General features: G+C 38.3%; 2 protein-coding genes across 2 annotated transcripts; both read left to right on the top strand.

The window, feature by feature from the left end:
* acot11b (acyl-CoA thioesterase 11b) lies at nucleotides 1–9717 on the top strand. Its single transcript, XM_042007114.1, has 16 exons — nucleotides 1–167; nucleotides 875–1076; nucleotides 1384–1453; nucleotides 1694–1754; nucleotides 1840–1941; nucleotides 2051–2186; nucleotides 2266–2419; nucleotides 2843–2962; nucleotides 4580–4718; nucleotides 4834–4889; nucleotides 5418–5484; nucleotides 5562–5645; nucleotides 5940–6073; nucleotides 6190–6321; nucleotides 9023–9149; nucleotides 9282–9717. The coding sequence occupies exons 2-16, from the start codon at nucleotides 884–886 to the stop codon at nucleotides 9438–9440; spliced, it is 1734 nt and encodes a 577-aa protein (XP_041863048.1). The 5' UTR covers nucleotides 1–167; nucleotides 875–883; the 3' UTR covers nucleotides 9441–9717.
* A 2180-nt stretch (nucleotides 9718–11897) lies between these two features.
* Nucleotides 11898–15804, top strand: fpgt (fucose-1-phosphate guanylyltransferase). Its single transcript, XM_042005561.1, has 4 exons — nucleotides 11898–12103; nucleotides 12189–12356; nucleotides 12447–12539; nucleotides 13316–15804. The coding sequence occupies exons 1-4, from the start codon at nucleotides 12031–12033 to the stop codon at nucleotides 14728–14730; spliced, it is 1749 nt and encodes a 582-aa protein (XP_041861495.1). The 5' UTR covers nucleotides 11898–12030; the 3' UTR covers nucleotides 14731–15804.
* The last annotated feature ends 688 nt before the right edge of the window (nucleotides 15805–16492 follow it).

Genomic DNA, 16492 nt, shown 5'->3' with positions numbered 1-16492 from the left:
CAGTTGCGCGTTTGCTTTCTCAGTTGCCGTGCTGTTGGGGGAGTGGACCCCGTTAAAATGGACGTGGTTCAGGTCACGAGCTTCTCTTTCTCAGTTGGTTTTTAACGCGCTCTATCCGACGTTCCTAGGCATTCACAGGACTTCATCCGACTTCAATTTTAAACCGAGTAAGACTTTTTTTGTTTTGTCAGTATCTGTCGTCGGTGTTTTTGCCGGTGTCTATTTATAAATAAGTTGAAACAGGCTTTAATGCCGCATTAGTCTGTGAGGGATTTTAACTAGTTCATGAATGTTTTTTTCCTCTGCAAATCAATGCAAAGGTCTGTGCAGCGCCTGTCATTGATAAGGGACAGGTGACTGCGCCCACTGGAGCAGAAGTTGTATCCCAACAAAGGCGTTTCATGTCCTCATTTATCAGCATGTCTTGAAATAGTTTGCTCACCACACTAAAAGGGACATGCCACTGCCTGAAATGATAAAAATAGCGTAAAAAAAAAACTGTACAAATTTGCATCTCCACCAAACTATTCAATAAAATTGTAATTACATAAATTAACAGTTTGGATCTTGATCCTTTAGTTAAAAGGAAAATTATATGTTGAGCAATTCTTCAGAGGAGAAGCCAAGCTGCAGATTTTTAAGGCTTATAGATTTACTGGATCAAGATTGTGGAGTCCAGTTCTTAGGTTTGATTGTAAACAACAGTAAAATTCAGATTTGGGTGTTGATTTACTCTTTTTTCCATATGGAAATATATTAAATCTGACTTCCTTTAACTGCCTTAACTTCACAACTTTGTGCAAATGTCTCCCACACTGCAAATGTCCCACGTGAAAGTGTATAGTTAACTTTTTCTGTGTTTTCTGTCACATAGTTGGTTGTAATGTCATCAGAGGAGAAAGATGCATCAGGCATCATACTGGATCCTCAGTTCATCCAGGAGAGCAGTGAAGTGTACAGAAACCCCACTGAAGTGCAGATGAGTCAGATCGTGCTGCCTTGCCATGCCAATCACTGCGGGGAGCTGAGTGCTGGACAGCTGCTTAAGTGGATGGACTCCACAGCCTGTTTGTCAGGTATGAAACTATCAGAAATCATTCAACAGTTACAAAAACTACACAACAACTTTTACTGTCAATGCAAACACAGAAACCACTGTTAGAACACATGCAAGGACAATAAGTGTGAAAAATATATATATATACATACTCTTAGGCACTGAAAACTTCTACTGCTGGTATGTGGACTGATTGTAACTAAATCTGAGGCAAATTAATTATTTTTAATTACATTTTATTGCCCATATTTCCACATCAGAAGCTTAACTTAAGCATGTCCAGCAAATACTAGCTAACCTATTTCGTGTGATGCCTTCTTTTTCAGCTGAGAGACATGCAGGTTGCTCCTGTGTCACTGCATCAGTGGATGACATCCATTTTGAACACACAATAGGGTAAGATGTTAGCTGTAATTGTGCTCTTTCAAGTCGGAGCGTCAGTTGATATTTTGCTGTATGTGTGGAAATATATAGCTTTGAATGCTTTTTCAGAGAGAAAGGGATTATTCTTGGTCTAAAATGTTAAGCTGAACAGCATGTTTCCTAGCTGAGACATACTAGGGTTCAGGTTGTGTTGAGTACAATCACCACTCCATGTTGATAGTAAAGAGAAGCTTCTGTGTCTGCCTCCTCCAGTGTGGGAAAGGTTGTCAACATCATAGCAAAAGTCAACCGGGCCTTCACGTCTAGTATGGAGGTTGGTAGATGACTCTTTTTTGGTTTCAACATATTTAATTTTTTTTTTTTTAAAGTAAGGAAGGTTGTGATGCCTTGGATTTCAGGTGGGCATATTGGTGACTTGTGAGGATCTTTACACTGGCAAGCAGTGGAAGGTTTGCCATGCCTTTGCCACCTTCGTTGCCAGACGAACTGAAGTTGGGAAGGTAAAGAGACAAGGAACAAAATAACAAAAGACAAAAGATGAATGTACAGGCATTTTGCTACATCTTGTTCAAAATCTCCATCTCCTTTGTGTTTGTTATTTTTACGCAGGTACAGCTGAAACAGGTTATTCCTCGTACACAAATGGAGCAGATGGAGTACAGCCTGGCAGCAGAGCGCCGGAGAATGAGGCTCATCCATGCTGAGATTATCACAGACCTACTGAGCAGCAGCACGGCTCAGCTGGGTACGCCCAGAAGGTTTCGTAACACACAGCACTTTGAAATAAGATCAGTTCAAGCTTCTTGTTTTTACAATTTCATCAGGAGAATGCCAGGAGTATCAGGATGCTGTACCAGCTGAACGGACACGAGTTGAGAGTGTGGAGCTGGTGCTACCCCCCCATGCCAACCATCAAGTCAGCACTTTTGGAGGCCAGATCATGGCATGGATGGAGAATGTGGCAACAATTGCAGCAAGGTTTGTACCTAGTATTTATACTTTTTCACTTAAATATAAAAATCTATACTTCTTTATAACCTGAAGTACTATTAGATTTGCACAAGTGTCCTAAAATTTAATGAGGAGACATTTTTTTTTATACATCTCTGTTAGACTAATGTCAGGACTTTCACTTAGCTGTTCTAAATGATAAAAATAATATCTTGTTGCATGTATTTTCTAGGATATAGATCACAGACAATTTCCTGATATTTTCTTTGCCGATTTTCTGGTATAATTCAGAATTTATTGTTCCATCATCTCACGTCTCACTTGAACCACAGAGTTGTATTTTGTTTACATCTGTTCATGAAACATTTTATTCGCCAGTCATCTGCCTTGTCAACTTTTAAGCTAAACAACAAACATACACTAATGTTTCTTCACCATATTTTGTCGTAGCCGCTTGTGTAACGCCCACCCAACCCTAAGGACCATCGATATGTTCCATTTTCGTGGCCCCTCTCACATTGGTGACCGACTGGTACTGAAAGCCATTGTTAACAATGCTTTCAAGCATAGGTGAGGATCCACATTATGAAACACATTTCAATAAATACAACTCAGCTTATCATAACTATGTTGAAAATACACAACCCATCCAAAAAAAAAAAAAAAAAAAAAAAAAAATCACCACCAGAATTTAACTGAGCAAATAGATAAGAGCGTCCTTTTGGGTAATTATTTCATTGATGATTATGTTTCAGCTAGCAACAAGTTATTTAACCCCAACTGATGCAATGGGTAGCTTCTCATTCCTTAAACAACCAAGTTGGAAGACACATCCTGTGGTCATGGAAAAGATGCCAGTCTGTTTCAGAAGGGTCAAATCATTGGCAAATGGACTGCACTTATATAGCACTTTTCTAGTCATGTTTACTATTCAAGCTCTTTACACTGCATGTCACATTCACTTATTCACACACACACTTGTACAACACTTCTATTATTGTATACTAAGTACTTTTATTCTATCACACATATTCATTCATCAATAGACACATCGGGAGGCAATGTGAGGTTCAGTGTCTTACCCAAGGACACTTTTGGCATGTAGTCAGGGAAACCTTCAAGTTGGCAGACGACTGCTCTTCCTCCTGAATTACAGCCACCCAATTGGCATTCATCAAGCAAAGAAAACATCCAAGGACATTGTAGAAACTACTAAAACTAGGTTAAGAGCTGTCCAACATATTATTAAAAACTGGAAGGATAGTGGGGAGCCATCATCTTTGAGAAAGAAATGTGGTCAGAAAAAAATACTGAATGAAATTTATCAGTGATCACTTAAACGCTTGGCTAAATGAAATTGTCAAAAAACTGTGGAAGTCACAGCTATGTTTAATAGTAGAAATAAGAGCATTTCCACAGACATTATGAAGGGCATTCAGGAGATTGTAACTAAAAAGCTGTGTAGCCTCAAGAAAACCACTAATCAGGGAGACTAATAGAAAAAAGGTTCCAGTGGGCTAGGGAGCATAATGATTGGACTCTGAAGCAATAGAAGTTCATGTGATCTGATGAGTCCAGATTTACCCTGTTCCAGAGTGATGGAACATCAGGGTAAGAAGAAAGGCAGATGAAGGTTAGGATACATTATGTACCCAAAGAATGAGGTCAGCTGACTACCTGAATATACTGAATGACCCGGTTATTCCATCAGTGGAGTTTTTATTCCCTGGTGGCACGTCCACATTTCAAGATGACAATGCTAGGATTCATCAAGCGGTTTCAGAGAGCATGAGACGTCATTTTTATACTGTCCACCACAAAGTTCAGACCTGAACCCCACTGAGAATCTTTGGGATGTGCTGGAGAAGGCTTTGTGCAGTGGTCTGACTCTCCCGTCATCACTGTGCGATCTTGGAGAAAAATTAAAGTAACACTTAATGCAAATAAATGTTGTAACAATACAGATGTTTATCAAAACAATGCCACAGTGAATGTGTGTCATAATCAAAACTAAAAGTGGTCCAACGAAATTTTAGGCGATGTCCACAGGCGACTTTTCTTTTGGATGGGCAGTGTACATCACAATGTTTACAGTGCATGTGTGTTTAAGGTGTACATGCAGTATATGTGTGTGTGTGTTCGTATATCCTTATGAACGTGCACTCCTGCACACATGGTGTGTTCTAGCATGGAGGTAGGAGTTTGTGCTGAGGCCTACCAGGGTGGAGAACCTCTGCGCCATATAAACAGTGCTTTTATGACCTTTGAGGTAATGGACGGTGACAAAAAACCCCGCACATTGCCACGGATACGACCTGAGCCTGTGGTGAGTTTTCTCAGTTGTATTAAAGCCTTTTTGAGACGTTAGATTGAAATAAGGTCTGTAAAGTTCATATTTATCTTTTGTGAGGATTACAGAATTATTTTTCTATGCATGGCAGGATGGAAGTCGACGCTATCAAGAAGCTATTGCTAGAAAGAAGATTCGCCTTGACAGGTTAGCATCTCCGTTTATGTAATCAGGTTTGTTCTTCATTGATCATGGCTTACAACTGATATCAGTTGATATTGATATCAGATGGTTTACTATCAAATATTTTTAATTCCCCAAACTCTCTGTAGCTTTCTCCTTCAAATTGTTTTCTCAGAACATTTGTAAAATATATATTGTAAAAAATAAGCCATATCTTCATTAAACCCACAATCTGCTACATAAATATAATTAAAACAATCTAGTGTCAATCACTGGAGGTAACATTGAAGCGGCATCATGAAGTTGTTTTTCTAGCGTCATGTGACTGATTCCGCAGCAGAAAATGACTTGGCAGGGCAGCATATAACAGCTGAGCAGACTTTGTGCAGACTATGTCAAGAATAATAAGCTCATTGTTCAGCTGTTCAACACCTTGCCACCAGTATAATCTTTTTTCTTCTATTTAATAACCAAATAGGGGGGATCAGTGGTTAGGTTTTGGAGCTTTGTTTTGTACCAAAATAATATCATTGCTGTCTTTCATGTTCACAGAAAATATATTATCTCCTGCAAGCAGACTGAAGTTCCCCTGTCTGTGCCCTGGGATCCAAGTAACCAGGTATTTTACAAGGAGATATAAGCTGATCATATGTTTCTTTCAAGCTTAAGATTTCAGGTAACTTTGTATTTTTTCAGATGTACCTGAGCTACAACAATGTGTCAGCGCTGAAGCTAATGGACACCAGAAACAACTGGGTATTAACTTCAGAGAAAAATAAGGTCAGTGCTGTTTGCAATGCTCTTCAGGATATAGCTTGTTAAGCAGCTGCAGCTGTTGGCTTTTCCCACATGAATTCTGATACTGTCTTTGACAAGAAAATGTGTAACCACAGTGGGGTGTACTTAATATGGGGTATGCTTTCCATATAGCTGAAACGAACCATCCCCAAAGTAAAATGTTTGCAATCTCCTATAATGTACCTCGAGTAAATCTGGCAGCTTTTTGCAATAATCACACCTGGTATGTATACTTTGAGCAAATCCTAATTATAAACACTGGTGTTGAATTTACAGGTCAGACTCTACACACTTGAGGAAAACCACATGCTGTTTTTCAAGGTGGAGATGTACGTCAGCGTCCCAGCTGAGCAGTCGTTCCACCTGCTGTCAGATCTGAGGAGGAGGAAGGAGTGGGACAGACATTATGAGTCAGTATCACACATTTTTAATGTTTGGCATTATGTGTCTAGTACATCGAGCATGTTTACCTTCATCCAGTGTTATATCATGAGAGCAGCCAACAGTTATTGTGTTTCAACTGCAGGGAGTGTGAGGTGATCAATCAGGCGGACGAAGATGACACTCTTTATCGTGTTGTTACACCCTCTGTCACTAAAGGGGGCAAAGGGAAAGACTTTATCTTGCTGGCATCTAGAAGGAAGCCATGTGATTCCAGGTGTTGTAAAATAACCTTTCACATTTTCTCCCTTTGCAGCTTTCTTCCCCGTTTGAAAATACCTTTACCTGTGTTTGTTGACTCCCTGTGCTATCTTTTCTTTTTTTTTTTATCAATGTTAATTAAGATGCAACAATTTGCAAATCATTTAAACCCTGTATCAGCTGTATGAAATCTTCTGAAATATGGAGTCATTTCAGTTTGACTTTGATGTTTACTTCTGAAGTCTGACAATTAGCACATTATAAAAAAAAGCAAGAAAGGAGGCTCCAAACAGCAGTTTATCCTAAATGGAACACAAATAGGAAATCGTTTTGAATTTAGAAACACAAAACTACTACTTATAAAAAATGTGTTGCTTTCATCCACACAATTTGGTAATCATATGGAAAAGTGGAATTTTTTTTTAGTATTTCTCAAGTCAGGATAAGTACACTGCTCAAAAACAATAAAGGGAACACATTTTAGATCTTGATGATTAAAATATTCCAATTAAAATCTTTATTCATTATATTGTGGAATGTGTTGAGAACAAAGTAACATAGGAATGGTTAACTGAAATTAAAACCATTAACTTACGGAGGTCTGGATTCAGAATCATACTCATATTAAAGTGGAAAGATCAGATCACAGGCTGACCCAACTTCTGTGGAAATTGCTCAAGATAATTCAAAATTAGGTTCAGTAGTGTGTGTGGCCCCCGCATGCCCGTATGCACTCCCTACAACGTCTGGGCATGCTCCTGATGAGACAACAGATCTTATCTTGAGGAATCTCCTCCCAGACCTGGATCAGGGCACCAGTCAACCCCTGGACAGTCTGTGGTGCAACGTGGTGGTGGATGGAACAAGACATCATGTCCCAGAGATCCTTGATTGGATTCATTTCTGGTGAATGGGCAGGCCAGTCCATAGCATCAATGCCTTCGTCATGCAGGACCTGCTGACACACTCCAGCCACATGAGGCCGAGCATTGTCATGCATCAGACCGAACCCAGGTCCCTCCACAGCATCATGTGGTCAGACAATGGGTCAGACCACATGCCTTCATACTCAATGTAAACCATACTCTCAATGTAAACCCGCTCTCATCTGCAAAAGGTGCCAATGGTGAATCTGCCAATACTGGTGTCCTCTGGCAAATACCAGTCTGGCTGCATGGTGTTGGGCTGTGAGCACAGGTGTACGCCAGTCTCTCAAACCACCCTCAGTAAGTCTGTTTCTGCTCATTTAAGCAGAAATATGCATATTAGTGGCCTGCTGGAGGTAATTTTGTAGAACTAACTTTCTTTGCATTGTGCACATTGATGTGCCATCCTGGATGATATGCACTACCTAAGCCTCATGTTTCGACTACTGGTGAGGGCACTGGCAAAATGCAAATGACCAGTGCATGACCAAAAATCAGACAGAAAGGATGAATCCAGAAAATGATCTGTGGCCACCACCTGCAAGACCATGCCTTTATAGGGGTTGTCTCGCTAATTGTCTCTCATTTCCAGCTGAATTCACCATCAACCTGTCCTAACTGAACAGACCGGTATCCCACAAGTGTGACTGTCTTTGAGTTACTTGATAATGATTATGTGTTCCCATTATTTTTTTAAACATGTCATGCATCTGGAGTGTATATAAAAAAGAACAAAATGTTAAAGAAACATGTCTCTCTAGACTGTTTTTTCTTTCCGTTTTTTTTAAAACAAAATTAGTATTTCCAAAAGAAAAATTACTTAAACATATTTAATAAGTTTGTAAGTTAACTATTACATTAAACCACATTCCTTGGTAACTGACAAATGGCAAACATAAGCAGCTCAGCCCTTATCAATATATGGCATGTTCATGATGCTGGCCTGCATTTACACATACAGCCCATTTTACTCCTCCATGGCACTTTCACACATTACATGGATGCAGATCAAGTGTGCATCAGACCCAGCTTAAAATGCAAATGTGACAAGACCTGTAAACTGAGGCTACATTTGAACGGAGATGAAACAAATTTAGTTTTTAAAAAGTTTTCTGTAAAGATTAAATTGTTTTAATAAATGTGTATTAACACACCTTGCATATCACTGCTGTTGTATACTATATGTGTCACACCTGTAACTGTAAACTTTTTTAAAACCAATTATTATGTATAAAAGAAAAATATATAAAAACCAAAATATAATATTAAATATGCATTATTTTGAGGGAAGGTAACAGGAGAGTAGGTAGAAACAGATAAATTCATTCTTATTTGGGCAGTGATGTTGGTGCTTTTCTTCATTTCTGTGTCCCACTGTTTTATTATTACAGCTGGAACTAAATGAGCCACAGTATCCTAGAACTGTGGTCTTCTGACAAACATTTAGCAAGTTATCATGCATGCTCATAATATAACATGTAGGCTCCATATTGGATTTAAAAATGCGTACAGTAAATGTTTGTACTTAGTCAGAAATGGGTTGAAAAATCTGGAAAATTTTGAAAATGGAAAAGCATAGGAATCATGGAGATTATGTTTGGAAATAAAAGAATAAACAAAATAAAATAAGAATGAGGTTAAAGATAAATTACAGGGTTTTATAATTTGCAAATTACTGTTATCTGTTTTTATTTACATTTTATGCACCTTTCAAATATTTCCATTTACTTTTGTCTGTACATTTTCATTTTCATGAAGTTTCTTGATAACATCTCCTCTTGTCCCTCACAGAGACCCGTATCTGATTGCTCTGCGTTCGGTGACTTTACCCACTCATCCACCCACAGAAGACTACACCAGAGGAGAGGTGCTCTGTGCTGGCTTCACAATCTGGGAAGAATCCAGTACTGTCACCAAGGTTTGGCCAATTGAGAAATGGCATGCACAGTTGTAACAGCTGTGCTGCATGTTTCACTGAACTTTACACCATTTTACAAGTGCAAAACAAAAGAGAAAAAAAGCCACGTGACATATTGTGTTTTTATTTCAGTTCACGTACTACAATCAGGCCTCACCAGGGGTCCTTCCCTACATCTCCACGGACATTGCTGGCCTCTCCTCAAGCTTTTACAGCATTTTTTCCACCTGTAGCCAGTTCCTGGAGGCCAACAAGGACAGCGTGGCTGCTCTGCCACCCTCTGCATCTTAATGCAGCAATCCCTTTAAAAGAACAAAAGTTGTATCAGGAGGAAGGACTAGCATCATCTCACTGTCTGTGCCCCGTTTCAACACTAATGTGAAGGTGCTTTACTCAGAATGTAACTGCTTCTCTCTGAGATTACAAAAGGCTAAGGATTTGTCATTTCGTGAGTTTACTGCATGTTTACTTGGTAAGAAGCAAAGAGCACAATGATTCTGAAGTACTCTCAGATTTTAAGCCTTAAAATCAATTCTAACTTATATACAAATAAATCATATTTTAGTTTGTAGTTTTGAATTTTTGAAAAGAAATGTCCATTTGTTTTTCTGAATTTTAGTAGCAGTGCCAGTCTAACATTGCCATCAAGCTAACTGAATTATTTTATTCTGTAATCATATTGTACTTTGTACCACTATTTTAAGTTTAAGCTATTTGATCAAAATAATAGAAATATATTTATTTTTAATAAATATTAATACTGTTTTTATAGACAATAAATTATAGTATTATTGAAAAATACATTTGAACTGATTGTTTAGTATGTGGAAATTTTGTGATCAAGATGTCAAGATGTAACTAAACCAATAAACACAGTGGAGCTGTTGTGTTGCAGTGCATACCCCCTCCCCCCTCACATTCTTCTCATTCCTTAACCATTTTTTTTATAAAGAAACAAAAGGAAAGAAGACAGCTTTCAGCATGATTTCAAAGTTGTAATAGGTGCACAAAACCAGTAGATGAATTGGTTTGACTGAAAGAGTGAAATCTGAGCTTTTTTCTGGCTACCTGAGAGACTGGCTTGAAGGAATATGTAGCTCTGTTTGCTTTCCAGAATTTGCTCTACAATCACCCTGTTATGCTCAATGTGATTCACCGACACTTAAACATTATAACAAGAGGAATCAGAAGGTATGGTGCTCCGTACCTCCCTCTCTTACAATGGAAATGCAGAATGTCTCTGCTGTTCATCCGGAAGACTTCACCCAGAACAGGCTTCCAGTGTCTCACAGAATGTCGACCCCCTGTGGTTTTTATGCTGGAACTTGGCAGTTAGTGCAACATCTATTAAGATATCAGTATATTAAAATAAGATAAAAATATCTTGTATAATAAAATGTGAGATCAAAAATGCACTGTATGTTGGTAAAACATTTTCAGAGTTCATTATTTTTATTTTATTAACATACAACATTAAAAAGTTTGTTCATGTTAAATTTATTAGTTTATTATTTAATTATACTTTTTTATTCAGCTCAGTTTACATTTGTACAGTGAAGGTGATGGCATGGTAACATGAAGTGGTGGCACCAAGTTAAAAGGATATGCTTTTTCCTAATCAATACAACTAATGATGAAATTGAATGTGAACTGGCTACACATGAGAAGCAAAGTTGACTCACTCATACTGTTTGTCATTGGTCAGAGCCGATTTGTTGAAATTAGGGTGGAGGCCCACTTTTGTTTGCAAACTGATGCAGCAAAACCACACAGACAACATTAATACTAAGGGCAGGACTGCAGCATGGCCTCAGCTCAGCATAACCTTTCCTGTGAATTCCCCCCTCTAGATGAATAAAGTATCTAATCTAAGCATTTTGTTTTTTTTAAATGGAGGTTTAAAATGTTTATTTCATCAACTTGGGGTTTTTCTTCTTCTTTCAGTGTCACAGAAGTTATTATCTTATGTCCCACAAAAGATACCCAAATTACTTAATTATATACATATTGATCGTTTGTTGTTGCTGATCCCAGAGCACTCAGGCCATCGGGGGCTGGTCTCTTATAAAGTAGGGACAAAAACATCTTAGTTTTATGATCCTTGCCTTTGGAACAGCCTTCCAAAAGACCCAGGGCAGCAATCTTTGAGGCTAAATTTAAAACTTACCTTTTTAGTAAAGCTTTTAATTGAATATCATTTTAGCATTCATAATTGTATACATAGCCCTAATGGTATTTTACTTACAATAATAATCTTCACACTATTAATAAACGTGTTTTATTAGAAAGAGCCTTTAATTCCATTATTCCATTTTAATAGTCTTTTGTACCAATTATCTTTCTGTTTTCCTAAAACAAATATATCTTTCCGTTTTCCTAGTGTCTTATATATATATATATATATATATATATATGGGGGGGGGGGGGGGGGGGGGGTATATCTATGTGCGTGTGGGTATTTGTCATGTATGCGTGTATGTATGACTTGTCTTTTTTCTTGTTGTTTTCAGCTTTAAGTACTTTGCAATCTGTTTTGTACAAAAGTGCTTTATAAATAAAGCTTGATTGGTTAATGACGGAAATTCAATTAGCCTATTTAACTTATGTAAGATTAAGAGCGAAGGGGGGAAAGCGTCGTGTGGAAGAGTTTAGGTCAAATTACTTCTAGAAAAAAAAACGTCTTAAAGTTTTCCTGTGTACCGGTGCATTTGCGGTTCTTGGTTTGCAGCGTCTGCGCTTCCGCTTAGAACCAGGGACCACATGACCACACCCGGAAGTAAACTATCTCGAACAGAAAGCACAGTTTCTGTGTGAAATAGTACCAGAAACAACGTACCGAGCATTGCACCAGCTTTACTGATTTAACATTGAAAGCACCAGAATGAGCCAGGAGTGTGCCAGAAAGCTACAAACCTCTACAAAGGAAAAACTCAGGAAACTAAACTCTCTGCGTGGTGAGTTTTGGTTTTCATTCATGTGACTTTCTTCTGTAGTTCAGTGAAACTAACTTTTTTTTTATTTGTTTGTTTTTGTCCGAAGGTCGAGAGGTGCAACCCGGGGAGTTTTGGGACGTAGTGGTTATAACAGCTGTGGATGGAAGCCAGAGAGAAGCGTATGAGCTGCAGATCAGCGAGAAATTGGACAGAAAGGAGCTTCCTCTGGGAACTCACTATAAGGTCTTCTCGGATCCTCCAGGATCCAAAATAGGTAAGTTACAGTTAGCAAACTGCTGATCTAATTTAATCACCTCTTGGTTATTAAAGTACTTTTTTTTTTTTGGTCTCTGTTGTTTTAAAGGGAATGGAGGCTCCACTCTGTACGCTCTGCAGCAACTGAATGACATCTATGGAAAGGCTCTGAACACAATGAGAGTAATCCTGATCCATGCAGGTGTGTTCCCCTTTCTTTATCTTTTTTCCTCTAATACAGAACATCTTAATCCATGTCATTAGGGCTGTGACAATCTCATAAATTCAGCTATCAATTAACTCTTTATACATTGATAAATTATGCTTCTTATTGAAATAGACTACATTTATTGCTCTATAACAGTGATTTAACAATCCTGGTCATGGGGAATCGTGAGGTGAGATTATATTTTATAAGTGTATCTAATGCTAAAGAAGATAATAAAGGAAGCATTTATGCTAATTTTTTCAGCAGTTAGATTCAACCAGCTCTTATTCTGGCTTCTACTCACATATTCATGGGTCATTCCACCCATTAAGGAATCTCTTTAAGCAAAAACCACAATTCAGCTATATCAAATGGTCCATTTACATCAGGTGTGCTGGAGTAGAGCAAACACGTAATATTACTCACTTAACATATTACTTTGCCACTTTATGCAGTATACTTGTTTCATTCATACCCGTTGATTTATTTTCTCTTATGAACTGTGAACAAAAGCATGGAAACACTGCAGAGTTGCACAAATTCCACAAAGACAATTCAGCCACCTTCATACTTGCATAATTGTCTTAAAAATATGAGTAAATTAAATAAGTGCACATCTTCTCTCAGTAACATGGAATTAAAAGTGAGCTGTTGATCATTGCATGAAAAATGTCAGAGCTGAAAAAATGCCAAATTACAAAGCATTACAAATGCTCATAGTCTTCACATAATGCATCATGCTCTATGTAAAATTCTCACTTTTATTTCAGGTGGTTTCAGTCAGCGTCTACCCAGTGCTAGCGCTCTGGGAAAAATCTTTATGGCTGTTCCATTGGGTGACCCCATCTACCAGATGCTGGAACTGAAACTAGCCATGTATGTGGATTTCCCTTCACAAATGAAGCCAGGCATCCTGGTGACCTGCGCTGATGACATAGAGCTCTATAGTATTGCTGAGGAAGAAAGTGTGAAGTTTGACAAACCTGGCTTCACAGCTTTAGCCCACCCATCCCCACTCTCCGTTGGAACTACCCATGGGGTGTTTGTGCTGCATCCACATGAAAAGTCCTCTTACCCTGAAATGGAGAATGTTTCCTGTCTGCATTTCCTACACAAGCCAAGTATTGATAAGATGCGAGAAAGTGGAGCTGTTTGTAAGAGGAAAAGTGGACAGTTTTCTGTGTCTGATAGTGAATTTGTTTACACTGACAGCACATATTATATTGACTTTGATACTGCAAAGTCTCTTCTGATCCTGCTGAAAGAGTTAGGACCTTTAGACTGTGAGATAGATGCATATGGGGATTTTCTTCAGGCACTGGGGCCTAAAGCCACAATAGAGTACACCAACAACACGGCTAATGTCACCAAAGAGGAGAGCAGCCTGGTCAAAATCCGTCAAAAGATCTTCCATCTTCTCAAAGGGACTCCCCTTAATGTCATTCTACTGAATAACTCCAAGTTTTATCACATTGGAACCACCTCTGAGTACCTCCTCCACCTGACTGAGGATGAGGTGCTGAGAAAAGAACTGGGTCTCCTATCATCCACCTTCAGTGCACGTGTCAATGGAAACTCTGAGAGCGCATCTGGCTGCTGCGTTATGTACAGTGTCCTTGATCCCTGTTGCTCTGTGGGAGCTGGATCAGTGGTGGAGTACTCCAGACTGGGAGTGGGGGTTACTGTTGGTGGAGGCTCCATCATCAGCAGCTGCTGGGTCAGTCCAGGCCTCTCAGTGCCAGCTGGAACCTTCATACACTCGCTTTGTGTGAAACACCAGAACCAAACCAGGTTTGTTACCGTCTTCTTTGGAATTAAGGACAACTTGAAGCACAGTGTGGAAGCCCCTGCATCCATGGAAGAGTTGAAGTTTTTGGGGTTCAGTCTGGTACAGTGTCTGTCTAACTGGGGAATGGAGAATGAAGTCTTGAGATTCTCTGGTGATGCATCCACCTGTAGCTTGTGGAACGCTTGTTTGTTTCCCGTTTGCTCCAGTCAGGAAAGCTCATTCTCAATATCTCTTGAGATGCTGCAGGCCATCATTGGTGGCTCTACAAGCCCTCTGCCCAAAGACACACATCTAATGTCAATGCAAGAGTGTTTACAATGTAAGAACCTGGAGGAAATGTTGATGCTCAGGAAGAGACTACATGATGACATCACACAGAGGAGAGTGATGGATTAAAACGATGTTCAGTACTGTGCAGAAATCTAGAGAGTCTGCATTTTATATATATTGCCAGGATAACATATATATATAAATACAGTAAAAACGGTAATATTTGGTTTGTCCAAATTCTTTAACACTTCATCCTTTAGACAAGCTTTATTGTCATTTCTTTAAGTAGTCTTCTTCAGGAATAGTCCCCAAGGCTTATCAAAGGACATGTAATATATCTTCTTTGTATATTTTCTGCCCTTGTTTCTTTTCTCTTGTCAGGATGATCCCACACTGCTTTAATAATGTTTAAGTTTCAGTTCTAATGAGGATTAATCACTTCATAAGATCTGTTGCTACAGATTTTACAGTCAGTTTGTATATTGTTTGGCATAACTCAGTCTTTTTTTCTCAGTTTGCCTTCCTTAAGAAAAAACCTCTTGACAGCCAACCTATATTTAGACCATTGCTGATGAGGCTTGGTCCAATAGTAGAAAGATCAGATAAGGATCCAGATGCAGCTCTGAGGTTGGAATTTCTTTCTCTTTATGTACTTTTTCAGGCTTACACCCTCTTCCTTTGTTTACTTGTCCAATTTCCTCATACAAACTTCATATTATACTGAGGTATGTCAAGTTTCCCCATCAACTTATTAGTGTAAAATACAATTTTATGTTTGCCAAACTTTTTGATCTTTGGTATTTTCTAAAGGTGCAGCTTGTATGCTTCTAACAAAGCACCTGAAAGCACCATTAAAAATGGGACTTTTGTAAAGTTTTCTATTATGTGTAGTCACAGCACTGGTCCTTCCCTGGAGTTAGATGCTTTTTACTTGATTAGTTAATAGGTCAGTCTTAATTTGCTTAAAACCCAAAATGTACATTTCTCTGAAAATGGTTGGGTACAAGGATCGGACTGAAAGTGAATGAGAAGCAGCCACTATTCCCAGAAAAAAAACTTTAGAAAGTTGTTAAGATCACTTTAAAAGGTAATAAGAAAGTCTGGCTTGTAAGGAGCAAAGTATGAAAAGAAAAGAAAAAAAAAACCGGATGAGTCAAGATTTACATAATACTGTATTCAGACATTTGGATAATTTCTTCAGTTTAAGTTATCAGTAGGTGTTCAGATAACTGGGTTTCTTTTTAAATTATTGGTATTTTGTATTATAATGCAATGGTCAATCAAGTTTTTGTCAGTGGTAATTTTTTTTTAAATTTTGTGGTATAACAGGTAAACTGAATCCATTCATATAAAAATGTAATTTTTCTGTTTTGAGGAGCCAATATTTTGCTCATTCAATAGGTTTGTTATCTGCAGCACCGAGAATCAACGTGAATACTGACTTTGACTCTGCAGTTTAACAAAGATCAAGGGGTCAAAGGTAATTGAAACTATTGTGTTTGCTGTAGAACATGCTGGCACTAAAGATTTTGATGTTTTGATTGAAATTACTATTAATAATAAAACAATTCACCGGGTGTTGATGTTCTGACGAAACTTGTGTTAAATCTTGAAGTCAACAACAGAGACGCTGAGCAGATAAAAACCTAGGCAGGTTATATGCAAATGTATTACATGGTAATAATGTAAATAAGTAACAAAAAGTTGTGTCAGCCAGTTCAAGAGAAGTGTGTGTTATGTAAGGGAGCGTTTCACCTTTTTAGTGAGGCTTTTGGCTTTGTTACTTTGCCAAACTTTTATATACACAAACATATTATGTAACACTGGGGAAAAAGTCATTTAACGTGTATAGCCTCTTTAAAAACAACTGAAACATTTTGATATTCTT

This window comes from Melanotaenia boesemani, chromosome 14, assembly GCF_017639745.1.
Source record: "Melanotaenia boesemani isolate fMelBoe1 chromosome 14, fMelBoe1.pri, whole genome shotgun sequence".
NCBI lineage: Eukaryota > Metazoa > Chordata > Actinopteri > Atheriniformes > Melanotaeniidae > Melanotaenia > Melanotaenia boesemani.
Note: the sequence above shows the minus strand (reverse complement) of the source record. Positions and strands in the feature narration are given on the sequence as shown.

What these genes read in the sequence shown, in the direction of transcription:
- acot11b (XM_042007114.1), top strand. Translation starts at nt 884, where the DNA reads ATGTCATCAGAGGAGAAAGATGCATCAGGCATCATACTGGATCCTCAG. An exon ending in CTCCACAGCCTGTTTGTCAG is followed by an intron (nt 1,077 to 1,383) that starts GTATGAAACTAT and finishes CTTCTTTTTCAG; the next exon opens with CTGAGAGACATGCAGGTTGC. An exon ending in AATCCAGTACTGTCACCAAG is followed by an intron (nt 9,150 to 9,281) that starts GTTTGGCCAATT and finishes TTTTTATTTCAG; the next exon opens with TTCACGTACTACAATCAGGC.
- fpgt (XM_042005561.1), top strand. Translation starts at nt 12,031, where the DNA reads ATGAGCCAGGAGTGTGCCAGAAAGCTACAAACCTCTACAAAGGAAAAA. An exon ending in GAAACTAAACTCTCTGCGTG is followed by an intron (nt 12,104 to 12,188) that starts GTGAGTTTTGGT and finishes TTTTGTCCGAAG; the next exon opens with GTCGAGAGGTGCAACCCGGG. An exon ending in AGTAATCCTGATCCATGCAG is followed by an intron (nt 12,540 to 13,315) that starts GTGTGTTCCCCT and finishes CTTTTATTTCAG; the next exon opens with GTGGTTTCAGTCAGCGTCTA.